This window comes from Macrobrachium nipponense, chromosome 31 (genome assembly GCF_015104395.2).
Source record: "Macrobrachium nipponense isolate FS-2020 chromosome 31, ASM1510439v2, whole genome shotgun sequence".
Taxonomy (NCBI): domain Eukaryota; kingdom Metazoa; phylum Arthropoda; class Malacostraca; order Decapoda; family Palaemonidae; genus Macrobrachium; species Macrobrachium nipponense.
This window is the reverse complement of record NC_061093.1, coordinates 27596177-27615177: the sequence shown is the minus strand read 5'-3', so window position 1 is coordinate 27615177 and position 19001 is coordinate 27596177. Positions and strand designations below refer to the sequence as shown.

The 19001-nt window shown below is 36.5% G+C and overlaps 2 protein-coding genes across 2 annotated transcripts in view; both read right to left on the bottom strand.

Moving 5' to 3' along the window:
• Positions 1 to 9341: 9341 nt before the first annotated feature.
• Positions 9342 to 13686, bottom strand: LOC135206493 (cytochrome P450 3A19-like). The gene is made up of 3 exons (XM_064237862.1): positions 13602 to 13686; positions 12285 to 12481; positions 9342 to 11971 (listed from the first exon to the last, which is right to left on the bottom strand). Exons 1-3 carry the CDS (start codon positions 13643 to 13645, stop codon positions 11784 to 11786), a joined length of 429 nt encoding a protein of 142 aa, XP_064093932.1. The 5' UTR covers positions 13646 to 13686; the 3' UTR covers positions 9342 to 11783.
• Positions 13687 to 15310: 1624 nt separating this feature from the next.
• The window catches only part of LOC135206797 (cytochrome P450 3A30-like), a 5896-nt gene continuing 2205 nt past the window's right edge, over positions 15311 to 19001 (bottom strand). Inside the window, exons 5-6 of the mRNA XM_064238289.1 lie at positions 16461 to 16613; positions 15311 to 15435 (exon numbers count right to left, since the gene is read on the bottom strand). Coding sequence (XP_064094359.1) covers positions 16502 to 16613 — 112 coding nt within the window. The 3' untranslated portion in view covers positions 15311 to 15435; positions 16461 to 16501. The remainder of the gene's footprint in view (positions 15436 to 16460; positions 16614 to 19001) is intronic.

Genomic DNA, 19001 nt, shown 5'->3' with positions numbered 1-19001 from the left:
GTTCTTGCTATCCTTCCGTTTGATTTCTCTTTGGTTTATCTCGCTTTCCTCCACCTCCTCTCATTTCCGCTTCCGGGACTCCTTCGTGTATCCAGTCTTCCTTTATTTCTCGTCTCCTTATATCCTTATATCTCTTCTCTGCAGAGCTTCATGAATCCTTTTTCTGCTTTCTCTCAGCCCTTCTGTCAGCCCACCTCCTCCTCTTCAGTATCTACAACTAAGGCCATCTGAATTATTTCTTCTTAGTACCAATAGGAACGTTACTTTTTTACCTCTCGCCTTCCTGGAGCCTGCTGTCCTCTGTCTTTTCTAAGTGAGCAGTTATGCCGTGTTTGGCATTCTCAGGATTCTTTTTTAAACTCCTCCAGAGTATTCCGTCCTTCACCTGCAAAAGTAGCCTATCTCTTCCATCTGGTTCTGAATTTTTTCTCAATCTCTCTCCCTCTCTCTCTCCTTGCGCTTTTAACGGCAGGATGCCTCACTGCTGGAGTGTCATCACAGGGCCAAATCATTGCCGAGGGGTTTTGTTTTAGCCAGCAATGAGCGCCTTCCCTCTGCTCATTGGCACTGCTCACCAAAAAAAAAAAAAAAATATACTGTAGTTCTTGAAGTATCGCCCAAACTCTGAATTTATATATCTTAGAATTTCTGAATTATATATAGATTTAAAATTTCCTGACATGGTGTTATATGCTTTTCAACTTCTTTTTGAACAATAACTTGTTTGTAACGGTCCTCTGACAGCTTGTACTGTAGTTCTCGAAGCTTTGTATCGCTCCAACTCTGAATTACATATATTCAGAATTTCTGAATATATATAAATTTAGAATTTCCCTGACATGGTGTTTATGCTTTTCAACTTCTTTTTGAAGGATAACTTTTTTTGTGGACGGTCCTTCCTGACAAGTTTGTACTGTAGTTTCTTTGAAGCTTTGTATCGCTCCTACTCTGAATTATATATATCAGAATTTCTGAATATATATAAAGTTTAGAATTTCCTGACATGGTGTTATATGCTTTTCAACTTCTTTTTTGTTTAAGGATAACTTTTTTTGTGTGGACGGTCCTCTGACAGTTTGTACTGTAGTTCTTGAAGCTTTGTATCGCTCCACTCTGAATTTATATATATTCAGAATTTCCTGAATATATATATAAATTTAAGAATTTCCTTTTTGACAATGGTGCTATAGCTCTCAACTTCTTTTTGGAGATAACACTTTTTTTTTGTGGACGGTCTTCTGACAGCTTTTTTTTTATACTATGTGTTTTCACATTTTGGAGGGTTCCATATATGTACCAGACATTTGGTTTCCTCCAAAAAAAAAAGAAAAACTTCTCTCTATTCCTTGTTGTGTTTGATGGCAGACTCTCTCGTGGAGGTTGAGGAAAGGAGCTTGGAGCGGATGGTTGGTTTGAGAATCTGCCGGAGGCTTCGACTCGTCTCTTATCGATTTCGAAGCCTTCCTCCTTCCTTGGAGACAGACGGAGGCAGTGTGTTCGTTCGTTCGTCCTCTTCCATATTTGTCTTGAAGGGCGCTTTCCCGTTGGGATTCTTGAGGACTTGGGAAGCCTTTCATCCTCTTGAGTTCCGCCACCTTAAGTTCACACTGGAGTCGACGCTTTTCCTTCGTGAGGTCTTCCACTTCTTCAGCAGGCGCTAGAACCTGAGCTCGAGGTCTTTCCTCTCGGATTCGCACTGCCTCGGTCGCGTCATTTTGTTCCTGGATGAGCCTCGCCATCCGCGATGCTTATTCAGTCCTGAGCTGCTGTCTTTCTCCTTCTGTCATAAGAGTTTCTCAGACCTTTGAAGCTGGGAGTTTGCCTTTGCTAACTACACAGACAAATCCCTCGCATAATTCATCGTTTTTCTGCCCAAATTTCCTTTGTGTTGTACTTCATCTGGTGATCTTGAGGTCTTGTTTTCCAGCTGTTGTTTCTCCTTCTTTATCGTTCTCTTTCTTCAGAAACAAAGTTCCAGCCTAGAGGGGGTGAGCCCTCTCGTCAGGCCTGCTGTTGCAACACCTCATGAGTGATCTGTCCAACACCTTCATAGTAGTCGATCTCTGCTGCAACTGACGATTTATTTATGTCAAGTTCACCTGCTTGATGGTATCTCGCAGGCGTCAATTCTCTCGTCCAGTTCCTTTTCCTTGGGCTCTTCAGCTCCATCATCAGAGATCTACATCCTCACCAGTGAATAGGCCGCTACAGCAAACAAGATGACTATTCCTGCGTTAGACTTCTCTCAGTAAATCGCTGTACATGTGGACAACAACGTCCGAACAACAGCAGCTGCTGAGGCCAGACAAGGCCATATTTTCTTGAAGCTGGAATCCATATCTGCAGAGGCCATACCCAGTTCTTGCACACACACACTCCTCTCTCTCGATTCTTCGTTGAGTTTCTATATATCACGAGAGATATTTCGATTTGTGAAAATATATCTGGATGTATTTTGAAAGATTTGGATAATGTCTTAGGTCTCTCTTGGTGTTATAAATTGCTGAAATAATCTCTCTCTCTCTCTCTCTCTCTCTCTCTCTCTCTCTCTCTCTCTCTCTCTCTCTCTCTCTCTCTCTCTCTCTCGCTTTGCAGTGACAAGCGTAATCTTACAGTATTAAGGAATAGAGAGAGAGAGAGAGATGGATTGTATTTTAGCGCAGTAAAACAGTGTATTGGTATATATGTGAAATAATTCCGTTTGGACCAGGAAATCTAATGATTTTACCATAACATTTTTCGTGTACAATACCTTCAATTAAGGATTTTTTTATTATTCTCTCCATCTATATATATATATATATATATATATCATATATATATATATATATATAATATATGTGTGTGTGTGTGTGTGTGTGTGTGTATGTATATGACTGGTAAAATGTTGTTATTAAACAGAATTCCATCTAATAAAAGGAGCCCATAAAAACACCAAAATATATAGAGACAAATAACTATATTTCAGAGACTGCTGTCTCCCTCTTCAGGTAGATGAATGAGAAAGTTACAGAAAGGTGGCATTTATACCAAGAGGGTCCATCCACAGGTAAGCCAATTTAGGTCACTCCCGCTGATAATCTTCCTTTAATCTTCTTAAGCGTCGGTTGAATGAGAACCTGGTCGATGACAATCTGAGTCCCAGGCTCCCTTTGAGACATTCATTACCTGCCTCTCTTTTATCAAAGCCGATTTATCATTTGACTCATTCAACCGACGCTTAAGAAGATTAAAGGAAGATTATCAGCGGGAGTGACCTAAATTGGCTTACCTGTGGATGGACCTCTTGGTATAAATACCACCTTTTCTGTAACTTTTCTCATTCATCTACCTGAAGAGGGAGACAGCAGTCTCTGAAATATAGTATTTGTCTCTATATATATTTTTGGTGTTTTTGTTATGGGCTCCTTTTATTAGAGATACGTATATATATATATATATATATATATATATATATATATATATATATATATATATATATATATATATACAGTGTCTGCGGTATTTTTTTTCTTTTTTTTCTTTTTCTTTGAGTTTCATAATACACAAAGTAGACTATGCATAAAATTAAAGAAAGATTGATTTGATTTGTAATATTTTTCTAATTCCAAAAAAGGGATGAGTTTGTCATATTATTCCATGTCATGTATACTTATAGCATTTTTAAATTTTTCACGTACCAAACAGGGTTGAGTTTGTGATATTTGTTAAACATATGATTATAAAAAAATTAAATACCATTTGTCAGTATTACTGAAATATAATGAAAGTCTATTTCAGAATCTTTAGTCTCTCTCTTTTGTCCTTCTACAGTTACATCTTTTTAAAAGAAACAGGAAAAATCTGAATATGTTTGGTAACTCATAAGACTTCACTATACCCCCTCCAACCCCCTTAAGGAGTTTCGTAATTTATGAAGGACTCCTAATTGGTTGCTGCAATATGTGTGATCCACAGTTTGGCTTTTTATCCCTTCTGCAGTTTCTAACCCAAGTAAGGTAGTGGTCTTGCTCTTTGTTCTTGTCAGGAAATCTTAAACACAAAATTCACAAAAATCATTTCTGAATCTCACATATCACATTTATTAACGACAGGCTTCCTGCACTGACCCCCAGACATTTTTAAGGTATATTTGGGACTACTCACAGATCTTATAAGAGAAACTATTTGTTTAATTACAGTATAAATTTAATTACAATCTGCATGAATTCATATTCATATAGTTGTGATTCAGGGGAGAGGACACTGTATGTACTTTACAGACCTAAATCAAGGTATCTGAACCATGACATAAAACCTATTTGAACATCTTCAAGTACAATTATTACTAGGAGGTACATATATAAAGGAATGTAACAATCCACAGTTATACGGACCTATAATTCAACGTGCTTATTTACATTGTACAGTGTAAGTAGGCTAGCTTGCAAGAATAACTTAGCTTTCATAACTAGCCAAAACTTGAGCTGTGGAGAGGGATAAATGAAAACAATAAACTATTCTTGAAGGTTGACAGGTTAGGCTACTATTGCTAAGCTAAGGTTAGGCTATGGTAAGCTACCTTTAGTTATTTGATGATCAACCCTGGTAGACTAGCTAGATGGTAAAGTTTACTTGCAGACCAACTAGTTTGTTAAGTTCACTTGTGGCCCAGCTAGTTGGTTAAATTTACTTGTAGATGAGCTAGCTGGTACAGTTTACATACATAAAATAATAAGTAGTATGAATTTGAAGTATTCTTTTAGGGTAAAAATGATAATTGTAAAATTGAAGAATACCTTACTACCTTTTAGTGTTCTGGCAGATCAACTTCAGTTGATACAAGGGGGTTTAAGAACTTATTGATAACATGGTAAATAACAGCATAACACTTCATTAAGACCCAAAACCACAGCAGGCCTAGGGCCAGGCCTCAAGGTACAATGTATACAAAGACCTGAATGCAAGACTAGAAATATAGTCCTAAACTATAGTAATTGGGATGATAAAATGAAGAATTTAAATTTTATTGCTTATAAAAATCATAATTTTAATGAAAAGTCCCATTCTAATTTTTTTTAATTATTTTGTTTTTGGTTATAAACTGTGCATTTTACAGTACCATTTTTCAAATGTCTATTTTGAAATAAACTATGGACTTTTTATTTTGTTTTCTTTGTCACCCATATTTTTTTTAACTATTATCAATCAAATGCAGTCATTTAATGTGTTTTTAAATATGTCAATGGACGGTAATATTCCCGATGACGATATTTCTAGATGGGCAATTTTCCCAGTGGTAGTTTACCCAGTGACAATAGTCCTAGTGACGCGCATATATACGTATATATATATATATACGTATATATATATATATATATATATATATATATATATATGTATATATACATACACACATATACATTATACACACACACAACAATCACACACAACACACACACACACACATATATATACATATATATATATATATATATATATATATATATATATATATATATATATATATATATATATATATGAGTATATGAGTCTGATCACAACACCGTGATTCATATGTACGCATTAAGCTACAAATGTTCTTTAATATCTAACCTCAGAATTAATATAATTTCGCGTATTCTAACTGAAAGGGAATTTTTAGTTGGTAATGATTTTATCGGCACCCGGGCGCGAACCTACGAAGGAACCCAGAAATCAGGACGTCCAGTGAAGCGCTTTTAACCGAACAGCTACCACGAGCGAATATGAGTTAACGCCGCCTCTCACCTACAATTCCCTGTCGCGCCCAGGTATTCGTTGTTTTGGAGTCGGTATCAACCACGGTCTAGATACATTATCTGGACTGTGGTATCAACCCTCCTCGACCTTGACAACTCCAAAACAACGAATCCCTGGGCGCAACAGGGATTTGTAGGTGAGAGGCGGCATTAACCCATGTCCTCTCGTGGTAGCTGTGTGGCTAAAGGCGCTTCACTGGACTTCCTGATTTCTGGGTTTCAAGGTTCGCGCCCGGGAGCCGACGAAAATATTATCAACTAAGAATTGCCCATCAGTTAACATATATTACATATAGCTAAGATGTGACCGATCTGCCCAGGTCTAAAGACTGTCACCCAATAATTTGAAACACTAAATAATATGTTAATAGTATACGGTTTTGCAACACCTACATCCTTTATACCCTACCATCATTATATTAATGGTCCGATTCACACATTCACTTCATTTCACATAATTTATTTTCACCAAGAGTTTCAGAAAACAATATATAGTAAATATAATATGAGAAATATACAAATTAAAATACTTTCTATAAGTAGCCTAGATCGTTTTCGAGGGGCGGAGCCAAGGGCCCATCACACTCAAATACTGGTAACTCAACTAAGTTATGCCATAAATACAAATCCTGTAGTACTAGAGTAGCATATCCAGTAATGTGTTCTTAGCATAGATTAATTAATAAAATAATACCCTTGCAAAATTGATGCTTTGATGGCTCACACAACCCACAGCTATAAAACCTGGTGTGTAACATCTTTTTTTTACTAGATTCGCATATTATTGGTAATACAGGTAATTATAGTCCAGTCAATCTAGAGCAAAAATAGATGCAGTCAAGCACAAGTTGGTAGAGTAGGGATTTTACGGTTTCGTGATCCTTGGCCGCATCCAAATAACATGAAAGATGTTTACCATTATTTAAATAGTGATCCAGGTGATTTAAGTTGGGGACAGAACGCAGAGAGAGAGAGAGAGAGAGAGAGAGAGAGAGAGAGAGAGAGAGAGAAGAGAATACAGCTGTTTATAGGATAATGAAAAGAAGGATATTTCCGTCTGAATAATATTAATATGAATAGTCAGTTCCAACAATATTTAAGGCTTTTTTTACATAGAAAATATAACGATTTAAAACAATACTATAAGATAAGATTTCGTAAAAATTATTTAACAAAAAATGCACGATAACATATTTCTTAAAGCAGAAGGTCTCAAATATATCATATCCATCAGATTAATAACTAAAAGGAATAAAAGCGCGCTCTCTCTCTCTCTCCATAAACTGTACGCATTTCTTTCGTTACCGTTCCTCGTATTCTCTCTCTCTCTCTTTTCTTTCTCTCTCTCTCTTCTCTTTTTTCTCTCTCTCTCCCTCTGTGTGTGTGTGTCTTTGTCCATATATTTGATTCGTTATGTATTTCTCTGTCTGATTACCGTAATTTCCCTCCTCCTCCCATTCGAACCACTCTGCCTATGTACTGGTTGTTTGAACGAAGGCCACCTTTCAGGGCAATAAGGGCATGATCTCTCAGAGCCAGGTTTGGCGGGGCGACGCCGGTTTTGTTGCTGGCTGTACGTCATACTACAGCATCAATGTGGGAGGGGCTTCAGTAATGACGTTTTACTAGCCTCTATCTACGTGCCTGATAGATTTAGCTAAGTTTCCCTTTAAATTTCTGAGATTTTCTCTTTTAAGTGTCTAAATTATCAACATTAGACATCACTGTATACTTTTGCCAATTAGGCTGTGGTTTCTAATAGCTATTTCAAAATACGATCCATATCCGATTCTTTGGTATTATTTTATCGAGGAAAACCAAGTGGACACGGCCCTGAAATGCACAGTAGTAATAATTCCAAGGCAGTTTGTTTACATCAGTTACCATGGCAACAAATAGGAAACAACCAATCAGAACTAAAATTAAAGTATTTTCATAGACCAATCGAAACGCAGCATATATTTCCCGCCAAATCTACTATTTCGTGGGTTCCCCCTCACTAGGCCTCTATGCGTTGGTGGTTTTTAATTCTGTTTTATTTAGTAAAAAGCATTAATTTGTAACGAAATTAGGAAAATAAAGGCAATTTCAAATCTAAAGAAAATTTTGATAGATTAATAAAAATTAAACTCATCCTTATAAAAACATGAAGAAAACCTATGGATTTTTCTTTTTTTCTACTACTGTCTAAGTAAATTATTTTAATCATTAATGGTTCTTCTTTCCTATTCAAAAACGTTACTATCAATATTTCTTTCATTTCTCTGATTCTTCACATCATTCAACATAATGTAAAACCTCGGTAACAACACACTCGTGCTTAGATCTAATTTGACAAAAATGACACTTACACCCACGCATTCAAACGAAAGTTTTGCTTTGATAAAAAAATAAAAATAAGGAAACTTAAAATGCCTTTGAATTACCTTCTAGAGCATCACTACCTTTTTTCATGATGAATAAAAAGCCACAATATGTAGTATAAGAGACTTTTCTTTCGAGTTTCGACCGTTTGCACAAAGGTCCTCTTCACCCAACTGACCAAGAATACTTGTTTTTCTTTAAAAGACAAATTGAAGCATGTTATGACAGTCCAGGAAACCATCGAACAACTTTCGGTGTGAATATAGTTATAGCTGTCATGTAATGGCTGTTTCACCGTATCTTTGAGCCAAACGTTGTGATGTTAACAGCTCTCTCGATCGTACGGTGCTCATTACTAGTGGTTGGGAGATTCCATCTTCTTTGTCCTTATATCCTAGGCCTACATACACCACATAAAGCTTTCCACCTTTATTTTCCAGCTTTTCACAATAAAAACATCCACATTACTCATACCCTATATCACAAACAAAAGACGGCCAAAAACTTTCCTGTCATTTTCCCCCTTACATAAAGGAAACGTTATTCTTATCACCCATTGTTTTAGAACATTTCCCTCTTGCAGACATGCTTAAGGTACTTGGATCAGTCATGCAATCGTACTATATTCACCCCAACACGCTGTATCGCTCTTGTAATATCACCAGATCCTGGCATCTTTTCTTTGACTTCTTAACGGCCCTCCTTACTGCTCATATTTACATTAACTTGATTCATTCTTCTATCTGCCAAATGTTTTTTTTTTTATCCTTTATATTCAACAAATATTCTTAAAGGTTTCTCCATAGATACCTCTAGCCACTATTTTCTTATAATTATTTATATATATATATATATATATATATATAAAAATATTATATATATATAATATAATATATATACATATATATATATTATATATATATATATATATATATATATATAATATATATCAATTCGGTCCTCCGTCTACTTTATACTAAAATTTAATAAACTCTGCTTTCCGTTTCCACTTATATATGCTTATAAATATTCTTTGAAAATCATGCATTTCTAGCGACAAGCTGGGCATCTCTTTCATTGCCTGCAAACTTTTCATTTAAATCCCCTAGCAAAAACACCCTTTCCATTCTCCAAATCCTGTCAGGCAACCAGGTGGTAAAAAAGGAAAAAAAAAATATAACAGTGTAAACTTTATTTATTACATGGTAGAAAATATCTGCATTCCCAAGCACTGAAATAACTGAAATAAAAAAAGGAAAAGAAATGTGGCCATAACAAATTAAGATCATATAATGATTTATTCATCATCAAGAATAAAAAATGTTAACTGGCTGCATCAATAATGTTACGTTTTTAATTGACATGAACTTTATTAACCATATGAAAATAACTATACATCACAGGAATATAGATTGCATCTTAATTTCAGTTTTAGTTTGATGGTTTCCTGTAAAACCATTTGATCATTACTTCTCTATGTAATGAAAATTATTCGCTCATTTCAGTTCCGTCGCAAGGCCACACTTACACGTTTAAAAACAAATATCTTCATTATGCAACTATGCAAAATTTTCATCTTTAACCCAGTTTCTTTTAAATCACGGATAATTTTTCACTTTGCCTTTTCAGTCGCTTTCCAGGTATTTGCCGCACCAATAAATCTGGTATTAATCTTAAACATAGCTTTCATATGCACAACCATTCACGGCAAATATAAGTAGAGTTGTAGTTACTATTTACCACAGAGTTAGTATGCTGATGTAATTGATTGTTTTAATTTACAGTTTTTTTTTAGATGGAAAGAACTTTGTGTTTTAAAGCATGGGGAACGCAACTGTTTCTTCTCTAGTGAAGTGCAACATAGCAGGCGGCTGGTGGAAAAATGTTGACCCTCTCCAAAATTGCGCTCACCTGAGCGCTATGGCCTAATTTTTGGAAAGGACCTAGACAACAGAGCATGGAGCTACGATAAGGAATAAGTCTAAATTCGAGGAAATGTCAGTGAAGAGGGCTCCCCCCCCCCCCAAATCCATGGTCTAGTTTCCATCGATCCAAGAACAGCAAGATATTCTTACACCTGTCAATAATCTCCGATGCCCTTAGTTAGGGGCATTGCAGGGGTTAGCTACCATGGAATATGACCTTCCCAAAGTTCTTCTACGCCGCCCTTAAGCAATTTCATTCCCTTGGCGAAGCTGCTAGAGGCTCAGAGAATTTAAGGGCCAATAGGTCAACCACCATCCTCCACGACCAGTCGGTGTTGTAGCCTCAATTGTGAGATCAGATGTCACTCGTGCCGTTGAGAAGGAATTGGGAAAATGGGCTAACAAAAGACAAAGTGGAATTTATAACAGGCTTAAAACAATCTAGTGTTTGTGGATATCATGAATAATATACTTTAGTTCATGATTTCATCTCTCTCTGCTCTGCAACATTGGGTATTCTCACTCCACCTTTGCACTATTTAGGGCATTTAAGGGTGCACATCTTTTCGTTCTCTCAACTTTACTCATTTTTTCTGACGCGATCTCGTCATCTTTTCTTCACCTTGGGCTCTAGAAATTTTCTTTGAATAAAATTATAAAAATACTGAGTAAACACTAAGAAGAAAACGGAAAATGGAAGCAATGAAGCATCGAAATTCGCCAGTTACTATAACCTTAAGGCTCAGACAAAAGAAAATGGAACTTTATAACGAAAGAAAACCAGATTCTTAGAAGGAGAGACTTGCCCAAAGGGAGCGCGTGGCAAGGCATTTCCTTCGAAAAATGCTATTTCACCCATTATAGAAAATATATTTCAATGAATAAAGTGCTATTAGATTAAGCAGATGTCCCGAACTTTCGAAAAAGCGGAAAAATAAAATTAATAAATTCGATCGACTTAACCTTGTACCTTGTCTTCAACGTAATAAATTAGTTCGTTGTAATTGTCTACCGTAAGTAGTAATTCCCTCTCTCACTTTTCTCTCTACCAGTGTGGCTTTTCTTTTTCTTTTTCTTTTTTTTTGCCAGTTTTTCTCTTATCCTAATTTATTTACTTCTCTCTTGTTGCTCACTACGCCAATACTAATTAGTGGATGTCGTTGACAGCTATTTTTTCAATTAATTTATGTTTTCACGATTAATAAATGTTATTTTTAAACGCGCTCTGATACCTATACATACTCAATTCATGCTTGAAGTAGAAACTACACTAACCAGAATAAAGTTGCTTCATGGTACCTATAACACTGATTTTGTAATTTTGAAATTAATTTCACTGGGCAAAATTCTATTTTAATGAATGGATTGATTTAGTCATTCCGATTCGATTAACTAATCAATAGTTCGATCAGCAAATATGTCTGGTTAAAATTCCCAATTAAAGTAAACAGCCTCGCATGAGTCCAGCGAAATTATATTTAACAGGTCATAATTCCACGGGTTCATTGTAAAGTTATTGACCCCAAAAATAATGAAATAATATGCTAGACTAAATAAATAAAAGATCGATGCTCTAGTGTTAACAAAGCTACGAGAGGAACAAGCTACGGAAGTTCACAAATATCAACAAGTGTGCAAGAGTGGTTGGTTGCGTGTGGAGAGTGTATTTCATGACAAGTGTATACTATCACTAAACACAGGCTACTCTGCATTATCAACGGTGTACACAGCGAAGATAAATATGCCCCGACTCAGGAGTCAAGGCTATATTTGCAGCCTTCATTTTTATTTCTTCCTCAGTCAGGTCACACATCTGGATGCAGTATCGCTGAAGCAAGCGAGCTATGGCAATCTTTCCCTCCATCAAAGCGAACCTGAAGCCAATGCAGTTACGAGGTCCCACTGAAAGTAAAAAAAAAAAAAAAAAAAAAAAAAAAAAAAAAAAAAAAAAAAAAAAGGAGAACTCGCATTTCAGCTCCTTTATTCTCAAATGAAATTAAGAGATATTACATTAAGATAAATAAACTTGTATTTATTAAATGTGATTATAATGATAAGTTGAAATTATATGCTACAACTGAAGATATAAGAGTGATTTAATTCTAAGATGAATCAGAAAAAAATTACATTAGACGATGTAAACTTGAGTTGCTTATATAAATGAAATGCATTGCTCTAAATCTTAATCCCAAAAGTAAACCACAAACATACTCACAACCAAATGGTAAAAAGGAAGCTACGTGAATATCTTTCTTTTTACTTGAGTGGAATCTCTCTGGATCAAATGCCTTTGGATTTGGCCAGAATTTCTCATTGTAATGCATGTGAACAATGGGGATAAACACCGAGGAACCAGCTGGGAATCTCAGTCCTTCAAACTCACAGTCCTCTTTCACCTCACGAGAGAGCGGACTGAGCGACAGAAAAGACAGAATTTATGCATAAGAATGTCTGATATTTTTTGTTAGGCAAATACATTTAATGATCAAAGTATCATTTAACAGGTAAATAATACAGAATCCTGCAAACACCACCCATTGTACAAACCCTAAAATAATCTTACTTGTCAAAGTTTATTTGACATGATTAAGATAGATGCTACTCTGCAAGAACATAAGTTCCATAAACGACTCAAAGGATTATACGTATATGTGTTTCCTTGCATAACAAAGAAGATATTTTCTCAGGCTTATGTAACCAAAACTGCAATCCCCTGGAGGGCACATATCCTGAGCCAATGTCGTACAGAAAGGTAATTATAATAAAAATGTTGTGTGAAAAGTTTGTCCTACTGTACATCACGCCAATAGCCTTTGTGAAAGCTAATAACAAATTAAGTAGAAGGTTATTTTTGACACGGAAAACTTGGTTGCTCAAACAAACTTTTAAACTGAAAAATCGTTCCACGGCGGTATGAAGGCCAGGGTACTGTATAATGTAAAAGATATGGATGAGTTTGCTATGAACTTTGGTTTGAAACAAGAATATGCGCCGGAATGGAATATCAACCTGATTTCACTTACATTTTTCTTCTTGTTGCACTACACATTTAAAAAATAATGGGGACAGAGAATGCTGTTTTTAAATTTTGGAATAGATGGTGGTTTATCTAACACTAAGTTTTTTTTACTAAAGAAAATAATTTTACAGTGACAGATTTACCTTTGCTGACAGACAGGCTGTTTTTGCACGGTACATTATCGTTATAAAGTAAACACTGAATAACAAATAACAGCACCTGTAAATTCTCTGGTTTACCATTACTCTGTATAAAAACTGCTGGCACGTAGCAAGGAGAGGGGTCAAAGCAGAAATTTACTTCAGACAGGTGATATTTTTTTTTAATGTACCTATTTGTAATACCCATTAATGACCATGTTTTTTTTTTCTAACAGATTGACAGTGACAACTGAAGAATTGTTCTCCTCTTAATTGAAGGAAAGACTGAACAAGGAAGAATGGGGAAAAGAAGAATATTTCAATATAAGAAAATAGGTAGGCGATAAAAAAAAACGTTTATTAATCAACCTACGTTACTATTGGTGGATACATTCGTAATGACTCTTTCACAACCATGTCTAGATACTCCAGCTCGTTGATCTTGTCATAAGTAACTACCTCCTGTAATGAAAATAAAAAAATGGGGGAAAACAAATTCAGGAAACGAAAAAATCTAACATTGATTTTCAAATTGATCTTCATTAGTCTAAAGCAAACATCAGTATAGAACTCTGATCCCTTATGTATTTAGCCAAACAAATCTCAGAATGCATTACACCAAAATACCATCTACACAAAGGCCAAAATCAGAGAATATATTTACATGGTTTGGTTTCTCCAATAAAATATTATAAATTCTATCAGTTGCTAAAAAGTCAACAGAAAATCGGGAATATTTAAATTTCGACTTTCACAATCATAAAGTTTTAAGTACACTGATCTACGATAACCTGAGACTCTACGCTTAAATTTTTCTTTGGGTTTGAGAAATGGCCCATTTAGCTTGAGAATAATTTACTCTTTGAGAAAAGATTGGCGATGAAGGTGTATATAAATGTCATGTCAGTTGGACTATTTCATGCGTTTCTAATGTATGTATTGCTGCCTTCATTTCTGCTACTTTCGTGAAAATTCAAAAATCAAAACAATCTTACCTCCTTTCTGAGATGCTGGACAATCTCCTCATAGAGGCGTTGCTGGACATCTGGGTGCTTGGCCAGCAAATACGTCGCTTGTGTAGGAAAGCATGGTGGGAAGTCGTCTCGTATCCAGCTAATAGGAAAAAGATGGCATTTTCTGCCAATTCCTCCTCCGTCATTTTCGGTTCCCTTTTGTCCAGTTCTCTGCCATTCTGCAGTCGTTTTCCTCCACCCTCTTCTTTCCCATTGCTGAGATTAACACTGGAATTGGTCGTTGGACTCTTCTTCTCGGTCCTCCTCTGAGGAAACGAGTTGGGCTGCTTTCCAGCATCAGCTGCAATGCATCAACTGTCCGCCGAACCTAGATATTCGGGAGAAGGTGATTACTTCACATATTCCTGCATTAGATTTCATGCACTATGCGCATGAACAAACACAAACAATAAACTGCACAAAAGAGCAAACAAGCCTAGCCCCTTCAAGGGCAGGAAATCCCAGGCGCCAAGCCCTCGATATGCCCACAAAGCCCAGTCCACTCTAGAAAATGGCGTAATGCACTGGATTTTGTTGTTGTCTGGAAAGGATGAAAGCCTGGATTGGCTAAGAATGAACTATATCTCTGCTCTAAAAATATAATAAATATTATCACTGTTCTTGACCCCTTCTTCACCACGTTAGGTATGCGCTGGCGGAAAACAAGTTAGGGAACAACTGAATATTTATGTGTGGCATTGTGCCTTAGGCATTGTTGCATACTAAAACATGCATAAGATTAATACTATTGAGGAATATAAGAGCTAAATGTCACAAATGTGTGGTATCAGTCGACAAAGAAAAAGTGTAATTTTATAAAAATTGGGTATGACATATATCAATCATACTAAACTTATGTTTATTTATCTTTTGTATAATAAAAAAAAAAATAAGTTACACGTTGCTTCGATTCATTTCTTTTCATGACATTATGTACATAATCATTATTAATAAATCATTGACAGATTTTTCTTTGAATATTCTGTTCTATAACAAATAATATGCAACATGCAGCCTGAGGACTAAATAAATGTCTAGTTAAAGCTCATGACAGTGTCTAGAAGATACTAACCCGCATATTCTTCCTGTTCTCAATGACCTCCAGGATGTCCGATTTCAGCTTCTTGACAGATCGATCTTCGAAAAATCCTCCCAGATATTTTCGTAAGAAAATTTCTGAAAATGGAAATAAAGCTGCCGCAAAAGAAAATATAAAAAACAACTCAATTACTTTCAAGCAGAAAATATATTTTAAAAACTATGAGCAAAAAAAGATTTGGATATTGAATACTGTCAGACAATGGACACTGAATTGACTTTAGAATAACAAAGGACAGTATGAGGATGGTAAACAGGAAATAAAATTAATTAGATTAGATTAAAGAATTTGAGGTGAGAGCTGTGATAAAACAGACTAAAAGAAAATTTCATTCAATTACCAGGCAAAAGTAACATTGCTGAAGATACTCAAGGAACAAAAGCAAAATGTTTACTATGAAGTTTTTTAAAATCACTATTCCACGAAACACGCCAAAGTCACATTCGACATAATTTTGAGAGCAGTCACTGGAAACACGATTGAATAATAACGTCATCCAAAACCTTTCATGCGAATTGTAAGTATTAGTAAATGTACGCTTAATGATATGTATTGTAATATTTCCAAGGGGCGGCTAGGGGGAGCACTTGCCCCCTCCAAGACATGGTTTGCCCCCTAGCCTTTGAAATAATAATAATAATAAACACAGTTAAATTCACTCCAAGGGGAATTTTGTATGGCTTCAAAATGCTCCAGAATGCACATAAGATTCCAAAAAATTCTCGGGGTGGCTTACGCGGCCCCCTATACTCAGCTGACAAGACTCACTTCACTTGCCACCTCACCCATCCCTTTGCCCGCCACGTGGCACCCCCACCCCCCCCCCCCAACAAGAAAATCTGAATGACGCCACTGAATATATCCCTAAGCAATAATCTCTATCCTCTCTCTCCTCCTCTCTCTCTCGCTCCTCTCTTCTCTCTCTCTCTCTTTTTTTTTTTTTCTCCTCTCCTCTCCTTCCAAAAATCATCTTTCTAACTTCTGCCAGGAAAGCAACGACTTTCCCCTATCGACTTCCATAGACAGAAAAAATAATAATATATATTAAAGAGAATTAAAAATTGCAGATGCACATAATAAAACGAAGAATTCAGTGATGAGACAAAAGAACAAAACGCACCTCGTAATACCCTGCTGAAGCTGTTGACCTTAAAAGTCTTGCTAATTTGTTTTGCAGTTTTGAAGAAGCGGATGATCCGGGTTCCTCTGAGATTCGACGTCAATCGCTAAGGCACATTTACCAATCACTTCTAAGGTAAGACCACGATTAAGTCTGCATTAAGTAGAAGAATGAAGAATTTTTTAAAGACATTTGCCAAACTAAAAGCAGAGAATTGATTCCTTGCATGACAAATGGAACATATGAGACTAGTTGGGTGATGTAAGAAAGTAATTACTGCGTATTCGTTAATAATTATCGTTTTAGTTGTCTGTAAAAGAAGCCTATTGTGCCGCCTTTGTCCATCTGTCCTATACTTTAGTTCTTTCCGTGCTTTTTTCTGTTCGCCCTCAGATCTAAAAACTACAAAGGCTAGGGGCTGCAAATTGGTATGTTGATCATCCACTCTTTCAATCATCAAATATACCAAATTGCAACCCTCTAGCCTCGTAGTTTTTATTTTATATAAGGTTAAAGCTAGCCATGTATCTATGCATCTGGCAGCACTTTCCGGAGGTGTGGGACGCACCCTCACTCAACTGTATCTGGGAAGCAACTGAGGCGCTACTAGTCTTAGCTGATGGTTTTATACCGCATTATAAATTGTACAGAAAAGTACAGAAAACTCAATTGTGCAGAGGAAACTTCGGCGCATTTTTTACTTGTTTAGTATTTGGCGAGGCAAGAAAGAAGATTAAATTTTTTATCCATACGCTTTAAAATCATCTTCTAAGCCGACGACTGCATAAGGTCTTAATGGAGATAGACAGTGCCTTCAAGATATAAGAGCCGCAGCATCAAAGCCTTCATAAGAAAAAGTTTTAACACTCTTCTTGGCAGGGCACCTACCAAAAACTAGACTGCTTTTCCCAAAGGGATGTTACAAATAATGGGTTTTCCAACCAGCAAGTCAATAAAACAAATGCATATGGCACTGGATTGGTGGTACAACAATCGTGAACAGCCACAGCTCGATCCAAAGAGCGGTGTTCAACTTTATCATATGGCAAAGATACCTTGGTGCAGACGTGCAATTAAGGAAATTAGCACAGAAAGAGTCACCACCACTGACGTTAACACGCATCTGGACCTCTTCCTTACAAAATCAGCTGCCCAAAAACCTAATAATGAAAAACAACCTAGCCCCACCATCAAGAGACCTCTTAAACAGAATAAGGAGGTATATATCGATTCAAATGTCCAGTCGGTGGATGTCACTTCTATGCTTGCATGAAACCAAGAAACTCTGGCAAAGAGGATCTCCTGTTGTTGTTCAAGTAGGCACAATACAAAATGAAATGGAATAGGCACGTCATACTAGCATCACAAGGAATGCAATACATTTTGGGGAACTACAGAAATAACTGGAAAGGAGGTTTGACTCAAGGTGCTTACGGCTGCTAGAGGTGCTCTTAATACGGGAGAAGCCCTCCTTAAATACCACCCAACATTAGGCGGCCTATTATTCATGAAATAAACAGACCTGTGCCTGACATCGCGGGAAACAGGATTCCTAAACTAGACCACCAAATAATGTCCGAGATTCTGTGAGCTTCCTAGTGACCGTCAAAATAGTATTCGCCAGTTAGAAAAGCTAATGACATCCTACACAAGCCCCACCGCTCAGCAAGGCAGCAGCAGTGAGACGTTCCAACCACCTTTTGGCTTGCAAGGACCCATTGGGGACATCATCTCGCCAGCCAATAACAACGTGACTTTCCCCCTCGTCCAAGCAGCGGTCAACAAGCACTTGACCCCTTGCTGACCATCTCGCATATGACAAGCAGGCCAAGCAGGCTCGCAAGACCCCGTGTTATGCGCAAGGCTGAAGTCATCTAAAACAAAACCGACCACGATGATAGTCAGTCTACTCTCGCCTTTTGGCGTGAGGCATGCTCCCCCCCCAGTTAGAAGCCTGAGACGAGTTGTGGCTTGAAACAATATTGACAACGATTTTCTCAATGAAAAACTCCATGAATGTGAAACTTCATATCTCAGTTACCCGTGTATTCTTCCTAAATAAATAGAACTATCCCAGTTTGCAACTATTTTCCTTACCAAAGAATGATGGACGTTGGCAAGCTGTTGGCAGAATATAGTAACCCTGAAAAAGCATTTATCTGAAAGACAGAGAAAACTCTAAATAAACAGAATATAGCTGATGCAGCTATCGCTTTATACACATGCTTAAGAGGGTCCTCTACCTAATTTTATCAGCATCAAATTATTATCTCCTAATTCATTTGATTCTTTCCTTTGTAGTTTTGCATGTTTTTTTCTACTGATGGTTTCTCTTGCCATTTTTGGAAGTATGTAACATCCTTTTCGTCATAGTTTGTCTTTTCAAGAATGAAAAATTTAATTGTTGTGTAGTGTGAAAGAATAAATAGTTTTTTTTTTTTTAAACAAAATCTTCTGCAAGATAACGCCAAAATATTTTTGGACCGATGCAAGTCCACTGAAGGTAACTTACAAATATTACCTTGATCCTTTTTCACAGAA